Source organism: Clupea harengus, chromosome 25 (genome assembly GCF_900700415.2).
Source record: "Clupea harengus chromosome 25, Ch_v2.0.2, whole genome shotgun sequence".
Lineage (NCBI taxonomy): Eukaryota > Metazoa > Chordata > Actinopteri > Clupeiformes > Clupeidae > Clupea > Clupea harengus.
The window spans coordinates 6,657,151-6,667,243 of NC_045176.1; the positions used below are offsets into that span (position 1 = coordinate 6,657,151).

At 44.3% G+C, this 10,093-nt stretch overlaps 1 protein-coding gene across 1 annotated transcript in view; it reads left to right on the forward strand.

The window, feature by feature from the left end:
• fam49ba (family with sequence similarity 49 member Ba) overlaps positions 1 to 10,006 on the forward strand; it is a 30,023-nt gene extending 20,017 nt beyond the window's left edge. The window contains exons 5-11 of the mRNA XM_012817525.3: positions 649 to 785; positions 2,208 to 2,285; positions 3,333 to 3,449; positions 3,548 to 3,627; positions 3,942 to 4,068; positions 4,250 to 4,320; positions 7,539 to 10,006. Coding sequence (XP_012672979.1) covers positions 649 to 785; positions 2,208 to 2,285; positions 3,333 to 3,449; positions 3,548 to 3,627; positions 3,942 to 4,068; positions 4,250 to 4,320; positions 7,539 to 7,608 — 680 coding nt within the window. The 3' untranslated portion in view covers positions 7,609 to 10,006. The remainder of the gene's footprint in view (positions 1 to 648; positions 786 to 2,207; positions 2,286 to 3,332; positions 3,450 to 3,547; positions 3,628 to 3,941; positions 4,069 to 4,249; positions 4,321 to 7,538) is intronic.
• The last annotated feature ends 87 nt before the right edge of the window (positions 10,007 to 10,093 follow it).

A 10,093-nucleotide genomic window follows, 5' to 3' on the forward strand; every position in this document is an offset into this window, starting at 1 on the left:
CTGTGTTCTCCGTTCCTCCCCTCCAGTCCCAGTATTATTACTCTCCTTCATGTATCTCCTGTCTCATCTCTCCTCCACCCCGGGGACCTGACCTTCCCGTCCATCCTCAATGACTTTATTTTTAATCCCATAACACCACCATCACCATCACCATCTCCATCTCTCCATTCTTTGTCCTTTCTTTCCCCTTGTCTCTCTCTTTCTCTCTGTCTCTCTCCCCATCACCCTCTTCCACCTTCACCCCTCTTTCCATCTGTCTATTTCTCTCTCTCTCTCTCTCCCTCTCTCTCTCTCCCTCTCTCTCTCTCTATCTCTCCCTCTCTCTCTCCCTCTCTCTCTCTCCCTCTCTCTCTCTCCCTCTCTCTCCCTCTCCCTCTCTCCCTCTCTCCCTCCCTCTCTCTCTCTCCCTCTCTCTCCCTCTCCCTCTCTCCCTCTCTCTCTCTCCCTCTCTCTCTCCCTCCCTCTCCCTCTCTCTCTCTCTCTCTCTCTCTCCCTCCCTCTCCCTCTCCCTCTCTCTCTCTCTCCTCTCTCTCTCTCTCTTTCTCTTTCTCTTTCTCTCTCTCTCTCTTTTGCTCTCTCTCTCTCTCTCTCTCTCTCCCTCCCTCCCTCTCTCTCTCTCTCTCTCTCTCTCTCTCTCTCTCTCTGTAGAGGGGGCGCTCCATGGCCTGCTGGGCGCCCTGACTAGCACGCGCTGCAGCCCCACGCAGCACCTGGAGCAGGAGCAGGCGCTGGCGCGGCAGTTTGCCGAGATCCTGCACTTCACGCTGCGCTTCGACGAGCTCAAGGTGAGCACACAGCCCGCCGCCCGGCAGGGGGGCCACACGCCCCACAACCAGCTCGCTGTGAGCAGCAGGCAGGGCCCTTCCTTCCGGATGTTTACAGCTAACTCAAAGTGATCGGTCTGACTGTGCCTATCACCTATCAGGGCGAGAGAGTAGAGTAGTGTAGGCGTTGTGGCTATAGAATAGGACAGGGTTAGCCAGACAGGGTTAGCCAGGCTGGGTTAGCCAGGCGTGACTGCAGATTTTCATTCCAGTCGAGCAGGAACATTCCTGCCCACACCCTTTTAATCAATAGTAACTAATAGTCTACTGATGGTTTAGGTTGGTCTGCCCACCCCTACTTTAAATAAAACTCAAGGTGTTGAGGGTGAGCTGACAGCTGTGGTTGTGTGGACTGTTGCACACGTCAGTGTCAGCTTGGCGAAGGGACAGGGACAGGGACAGGCGCAGGGAGGAGAGACACTGTGGTCTGCTGCTGCTGCTGCTGCTGCTGATGGAGTGTGTTGTCTGTGGCTCGTCAGGAGGTCGTCAGTACAGTCGCTGCACTGCTCTGATGGAGCCAGGTGCAAACAGTAGGACGAGAGAGAGAGAGAGAGAGGAAGAGAGAGAGTGATTAAGAGACACAGCATGGGAAGTGTAAGATGAATGTAAGCGAGAAAAGGGAGCGACAGAAGAATAGAATGAGAGAAAAAGCTAAAGCAAGAATCAGAAATCAGACGGAAAGAGCTGGGTGTAAAACTAAATGACTATTAGCTTAGGGAAGGGGAGAGGCGGAGAGGGAAACCAAGGGTGAGAGGAGAGAGCGTATCTTAGTGAGAGTGAGAATATTGCCCTCGTTGAGATGAGCTTGAGAAGGATTTGTCTCCTGCGGAGAAGTCTAATATTAATTTTCATGGATGTCGGGGACTCAAACTCTCTAAATTCTCTGCACTACAGTACCTTGTCCGCTAGCTGTTACAGGTTAACCCATTTTCACACTGCCTTACATCAGTTCACCTTGTGTCAGCGAAGCTTGGACCACCCTGATCCACTGTGCCGTACGCTGTTAAGCAAACATGAATTATCTGAAGACTCCCTCGGCTTTATGTTGGTAGAGTTAATCGCTTTGACATCAGACTGAGGCTGGTCGGGAGCTTTCTGCCGTACTTTGCACTTAGTTTGCAGATTCACGAACCCAATTATGGCTGGAGGCTTGTTGAGGTAATTGCAAATTTATGCCAATAAGCTAAAATAAAAAATTAATGAACTGCCTCGTCTGCATAATACTGAGGCGAGCCTGATGGAAAGCGGGAGTGCGGCGCAGATGTCGGCGAGGCGCGGCCTGGCCACTGGAGCAGGACCTGTGGCGGGAGAGACAGTCTGGGGAGGGGGGTGGGTGGGGAGTCCCCGCGCAGATGCTCACTGTCCCTGCTTCCCCCCTTGCAGATGACCAACCCGGCCATCCAGAATGACTTCAGCTACTACCGCAGGACCCTGAGCCGCATGAGGATCAACAACGTGTCTGTGAGTGACCCCCCCCAACCCCCTCGCCCCCCCCTCCCCTGCTGCTCCGTGTCTATGGAGATCAGGCCTCATGTTTTAGTAATGGGCCACTCCGCCAGGGTTAGTGGGGTTAACACGAGCCATTCGCTGCCTTAATGGGCTGCATCATTAGGTGATAGAGCAGGCCCTGACTCAGGAAAGCGGGTAGATTGGTCTTTTTTCCTATCTATCAACTCTTTGTTCTTCCCTCTCTCTCTCTCTCTCTCGCTCTCTCTGTTTCTGTGTCTTTTTTCATTTTATCTCTCCTTCTCAGCTGCACTCTCCTTCTTGCAGTCTCTTTTTCTCTCTCTCCCTTCTCTATCCCTCTTTCCCTCCATCCATCTCTCTCTCTCTCTTCTTTGTCCACTTCCTTCCTTTCCTTTCCTCTCCCCCCCATCTCTCCATTCCTGATTCTTGACTGAGCGTTGATACGTGTTCACTGCATAAGGAGGAGAAGGGAGGTGTGTGTGTGTGTGTGTGTGTGCGTGTGTGCGTGTGTGTATTAATGACTTCAGCCTCATTACAGACCTTATGTGAGGCAGTGGCAGGAGCTGGAGCTGAAGGGAGGGGGGTCCTCCACTGGAAATAAAACAGCTCGTTGACCTTGCCTTCCCAATTAGAGGCTCTCTCAGTCAGGAATAATCACAAAGCCTGGCCCGCCTAATGAATCAGGACCCTCGCAGCGGTACAACATGCATTAGGCATGCAGAACATGACAGTGCAGAGAGGCAGGACCAGACGGGCCTGATTTACATTTCAATCTGAGCCGGGTTTCGGCACTTATCATTGGCCTGATGGATGGTGATTCACCATCAGCGTTCAGAGGGAAAAGAGTGTATTAAATGGCCGTGGTGCATAACCTGTGAGAGAGGCAAAGTGTTCCGTTTGTCAAAGACACAAGGTCAAGGTTCTTAGAATGTTTTTTAGATGTTATTAGCACATCTAGGGTCAGATGAGTGCTGCCAGGTGCATCACGTTGGTTAAATGTTCAATAATTCTGAAATAACCTTCAACTGTTCTGACCCACAGGCAGAGGAGCAGAACGAGGTAAACAACGAACTGGCCAATCGCATGTCTCTCTTCTATGCCAACGCCACGCCCATGCTGAAAACATTAAGCGACTGCACAACAAAGTTTGTGTCAGAGGTCAGTCCCAGACGAAACACACCCTCTGTATCTGCTCCAGTCCGTTCCAGCTACGCTGACGAAATCCAAACGCTTTGTGTTTCTGTGTCTGCCAACAGAATACAGATTTACCGGTTGAAAACACCACAGACTGCCTGAGCACGATGGCGAGCGTGTGCAAAGTCATGCTGGAAACACCGTGAGTTTTCTCTCCACATGTCCTGATAGAGTTTCATATTTCCCTATCATGTCCTTATCCACCTGTGCCATCTTACAGCATGCAATTACAAGTGCAAGGGAGGGTTTTGTTTTGGTTGCCATTTACTGCTATGAATGTCAAAATGTCATTTTGTGACATTCATATCTTCATTTATTTATAATGGCAACTAAATGGAATGGCATTTAAATAGCGAGCCAACTAAACTGACAAAACGGGACACTGGCTTTGTAAAAGGATAGACAAGTGTATTTGACCTGTGTGGGTTGTGTGTGTTTGCGCTGAAATGTCTCTAGGGAGTACCGCACCCGCTTCGCCAGCGAGGACACTGTGCAGTTCTGCCTCCGTGTGATGGTCGGGGTCATAATACTCTACGACTTTGTCCACCCCGCCGGAGCCTTCGTCAAGTCCTCCAAAATCGACGTACGTCTTACCGCCCCTTCCCCTCAGTGAGAAGTGACACCACGATTACACCAACACCAGAAACAGCCTGGATTGACCACAGGGTCCCACTCATACACTAGCGCATGCGCTAGGTGGCTGATCTGATTGGCTTATATGAGCATGGAGGTGATGTTCTAATTTAGCCTCTTTGTTCCAACAGATGAAAGGATGCATTAAAGTTCTTAAGGATCAGCCACCCAATAGTGTGGAGATTCTTCTAAACGCTCTCAGGTGAGGGGCCTTGAACAGGCTAAAGTACACTGTCTGAAGTACACTGAAGTACACTGAAGTACACTGAAGTCCACTGAAGTACACTGAAGTACACTGAAGTATACTAAAGTACACTGAAGTACACTGAATGTATACTGAAGTACACTGAATGTACACTGAAGTACACTGAAGTACACTGAAGTATACTGAATGTACACTGAATGTACACTGAAGTATACTGAATGTACACTGAAGTATACTGAAGTACACTGAAGTACACTGAATGTACACTGAAATACACTGAAGTACACTGAAGTATACTGAAGTACACTGAATGTACACTGAAGTACACTGAATGTACACTGAAGTATACTGAAGTACACTGAAGTACACTGAATGTACACTGAATGTACACTGAAGTACACTGAATGTATACTGAATGTACACTGAATGTACACTGAAGTACACTGAAGTACACTGAAGTATACTGAATGTACACTGAAGTACACTGAAGTATACTGAATGTACACTGAAGTACACTGAAGTACACTGAATGTACACTGAAGTACACTGAATGTACACTGAATGTACACTGAAGTACACTGAAGTACACTGAATGTACACTGAAGTATACTGAAGTATACTGAATGTACACTGAAGTACACTGAATGTACACTGAAGTATACTGAAGTATACTGAATGTACACTGAAGTATACTGAAGTACACTGAAGTCCACTGAAGTACACTGAAGTACACTGAAGTATACTGAATGTACACTGAAGTATACTGAATGTACACTGAAGTACACTGAATGTACACTGAAGTATACTGAATGTACACTGAAGTACACTGAAGTCCACTGAAGTACACTGAAGTACACTGAAGTATACTGAATGTACACTGAAGTACACTGAAGTATACTGAAGTACACTGAAGTATACTGAATGTACACTGAAGTACACTGAAGTCCACTGAAGTACACTGAAGTACACTGAATGTACACTGAAGTATACTAAAGTACACTGAAGTATACTGAAGTACACTGAAGTACACTGAATGTACACTGAATGTATACTGAAGTACACTGAAGTATACTGAATGTATACTGAAGTACACTGAAGTACACTGAAGTATACTGAAGTACACTGAATGTACACTGAATGTACACTGAAGTACACTGAATGTACACTGAAGTATACTGAAGTATACTGAAGTATACTGAATGTACACTGAAGTACACTGAATGTACACTGAATGTACACTGAAGTACACTGAATGTACACTGAAGTATACTGAAGTACACTGAAGTATACTGAAGTACACTGAAGTACACTGAAGTACACTGAAGTATACTGAAGTATACTGAAGTATACTGAAGTACACTGAAGTACACTGAATGTACACTGAAGTATACTGAAGTACACTGAAGTACACTGAATGTACACTGAAGTATACTGAAGTACACTGAAGTACACTGAATGTACACTGAAGTACACTGAAGTACACTGAAGTATACTGAAGTACACTGAATGTACACTGAATGTACACTGAAGTATACTGAAGTACACTGAAGTACACTGAATGTACACTGAATGTACACTGAATGTACACTGAAGTATACTGAATGTACACTGAAGTCCACTGAAGTACACTGAATGTACACTGAAGTATACTGAAGTACACTGAAGTATACTGAATGTACACTGAAGTACACTGAAGTACACTGAATGTACACTGAATGTACACTGAATGTACACTGAAGTATACTGAATGTACACTGAAGTACACTGAATGTACACTGAATGTACACTGAAGTACACTGAATGTACACTGAAGTATACTGAAGTACACTGAATGTACACTGAATGTACACTGAAGTACACTGAATGTACACTGAAGTACACTGAAGTACACTGAATGTACACTGAATGTACACTGAATGTACACTGAAGTATACTGAATGTACACTGAAGTCCACTGAAGTACACTGAATGTACACTGAAGTATACTGAAGTACACTGAAGTATACTGAATGTACACTGAAGTATACTGAAGTACACTGAAGTACACTGAATGTACACTGAATGTACACTGAATGTACACTGAAGTATACTGAAGTATACTGAATGTACACTGAAGTACACTGAATGTACACTGAATGTACACTGAAGTACACTGAATGTACACTGAAGTATACTGAAGTACACTGAATGTACACTGAAGTACACTGAAGTACACTGAATGTACACTGAAGTATACTGAAGTACACTGAAGTACACTGAATGTACACTGAATGTACACTGAAGTACACTGAAGTACACTGAAGTATACTGAAGTATACTGAAGTCCACTGAAGTCCACTGAATGTACACTGAAGTACACTGAATGTATACTGAATGTACACTGAATGTACAACTGATGTATACTGAATGTACACTGAATGTACACTGAAGTACACTGAAGTATACTGAAGTACACTGAATGTACACTGAAGTATACTGAATGTACACTGAAGTATACTGATGTATACTGAATGTACACTGAATGTACACTGAAGTACACTGAAGTATACTGAATGTACACTGAAGTACACTGAAGTACACTGAAGTATACTGAATGTACACTGAAGTACACTGAAAGTATACTGAAGTACACTGAAGTACACTAAAGTCCACTGAAGTACACTGAAGTACACTGAATGTACACTGAAGTCCACTGAATGTACACTGAAGTCCACTGAATGTACACTGAAGTACACTGAAGTACACTGAAGTACACTGAAGTATACTGAATGTACACTGAAGTACACTGAAGTACACTGAAGTATACTGAATGTACACTGAAGTACACGTTATATGGGGCCCAAGCAGTGGAGCTGCCTCTTTCCAGGGTTGAAGCTGTCAAATCAAACGCTTCCATCTTTGGCCACATGGGGCGCTTCACACAACCTGCCTTGGACCCCGATGATCGCCGGTTGTAGCTATATTTTCTGTTTGTTCTCTGTCCAGAAAAGTATTCTCTTATTGAAGGCTAGAACATTATTAATTACAGTCCCACTGACATACTATTACTGCCAAAAGGCAGAAAGTAAAATGTTGTGGTTTCACCGTACCAATGAATGAAAAATGATAGTATTAGACTTTCTGCCATATCTAATATTTCCACACTATGAAGAGCATGTTGTTTACTAGTTCACCCTCTCATAAAACATTAAGCATGTGTCTTGTCGCACATACAGGTACACAACTAAACATTTGAATGATGAGACTACCTCCAAACAAATCAAAAACATGCTGCAAACAAACTGAATCATCTCTGAAGAGCATCCTGGAGTGGGAGCCAAACCTAGAACAGAAAGCCAGTGGAGGTTGTCTGGAGCAGAATGGGAACCAAATGGATGTGGCCAGTCTTTTTTTGCCCGAATTCGAGTTTAATTTTGTATCATCGTTACATTAAATGACATTCCTCAGTGCCTTTGATCACATTGAATGTTTGTGTGACATTCAAACTGACCCAGTGCATGTTAGATTAAATTGGACCGTTCACATTTGACGTGAGAATCCCCCCGTCGTTGACCAAATATCCACGAGAAAGAGCTGTAGTTGGGGCTTATGTAGATATTTGATGCTGAATGAGAGGCCATGCCGATATGGCAGCTATCTGTTCTTACTGCATACATTCTGTGTACTCTTCTATGCTGTGTTGACTGTATACTATAACATATTCCTGTCAAGGGTATACAGCAATAAATGGTTTGATTTTTTATTTTTTTTATTATATAAATCCGCAAATCATGATAATCTTGTCTTAATCTGACTGAAGCTGTTGTTCCATATCTTTTCATTGTGATCAACTTTGAGATGGATGTGTATTGAATTTCATGAGCCCAGTATTCAGTGTCCCAGTTGTGAATTTTGTTTTGAGAAGTATTTTTGTACATGTAAAAAAAAATGTTTGAAGAGTAGGAATAAAGAATAAAGGACCTCTTCAAGGGCAGAATTGTAGTAGCATTCAGATATGTAATCTTATATTTGATATTTCTTCCACAGAGAAAGAGCCTTTTTCTTTGACACTTGGTTCACAGTGAGAAAAAACAAATAGGTTTAGGATTGGGGTCAGGGGTCAGCAGTTGGTCATATTATAGAGTTATATAGTTATATGTAGAGTTATATACAGGTGATAGAGTTATATACAGATGATAGAGTTATATACAGATGATAGAGTTATATACAGGTAATAGAGTTCAGAATTACAGCTAGGGTGTTATAAAACTGTTTTAAATCAGAGTGTGTACAAATACAGCTGCTGTGATGCTCTACCATTAGACCCTCGCCAAGCTCCCAATGTCCGAAAAGTCATTCGGAACTCAGTGGGAAAGCAAATGTCATCATGAACACAGGGCAGTGTGATGAACTCCTGTTGTGCCAAAGCTGATGTCATGTCATATCAAATTTGATCCTGCAGATGGTCGGCACACTCTTCTCGTTTCCGTGTCTAATTCTGCGGCTCTAGAGTATGTCACAAAGGCTCCGTCTGTTCCCCCCGTCTTTCATGTCATTGGCCAAATATTTGGTTCCGACCACTTCCTTGTTACTAATAGGGTCTGCAGATGACTCCCATCTGATGCGGAGCCGAGCCTGATGCATCTGTTGGGCCGTCTCCAGTGGCTGGCTCTCCCTCTGCACTAATCTCACACTCCGCTGCCTGTCCACGCAGCGCTGACGAACAGCAACAGCTGAGGACAAGCACAAGAATTGCTCCCCCTCTTTTATTTCGTCTCCCTCCCTCTTTTTTACACACACACACAGGCACACACACACACACACACACACACACTCATACACAAACACACACACACAAACACGCACAAATACACAGTTCCTGAGAAAGCCAGACAGCTGTTTGGTGCCACCCATTCAGGGAGGAGGATAGGGGTGTGCGTGCGTGCATGTGTGTGTGTGTGTGGGGGGGGGGGTTCCTTTGAGCAGAAAGTTGGGGCCCGTAGCCAGCTGCTCAGTGGCCGAGTGAGGACCAGCTTAGTGTCTGGCGGACTCCCCACTCCAGTGTGGGGGGAATGGGGGGCAATCCACCTCATCCCACACAGGAAACGGAGGGCTTACTGGGGCCATGCATTCCTCCACTCCCCCCCATTCCGCTGGATGTTTGATCACGCACACTGGAACGGGAGTCAGGCTTAAGCTGAAACAGCAGGATTTACTAGTACCCCTGCCTTACCATACTTCCTGAGAATTAGTGATTCATTCACAAATGTCCCTTGTCTTGTATGTAAGTGCACACGTACACATATCTAGTGTATGTTATTACGGTATTCAAATTAATTTGGCAGCTGCATCATCTTACCTTCTGCTGGCTCAGCTGTAGTCAGTGGCAACGGTCTTTGTTCACAATATGACAAAGGAAGTTATTTAAAGCATTCCACCTGGAGACAACCTGGGTGTGAAGGTTACAAAAATAACTTGCGAAACCCAACACTGACGTGGAACGTAGACATAGAAAGAACATAAATACATACCCACTGTAGATAATAAAAGAGTCCTATACAGTGATAAGATATATATGTGGAATATATCACTGTCTTTTGTTTTTTCACTGTAGCCTGGACATTTCCATTAAGAGATGATTGTTCTTTAACTAAATTCTAACAAATAAAGTCATATAAATAAACAAACTGATAAAAAAAAAAAATGTTGGTGATGTTTAAGTGATTGAACTTTCTCATGTCTTGTTTTCAAATCCCGATCAAACACGTTTGTCGTGTGAAACACAGACAAT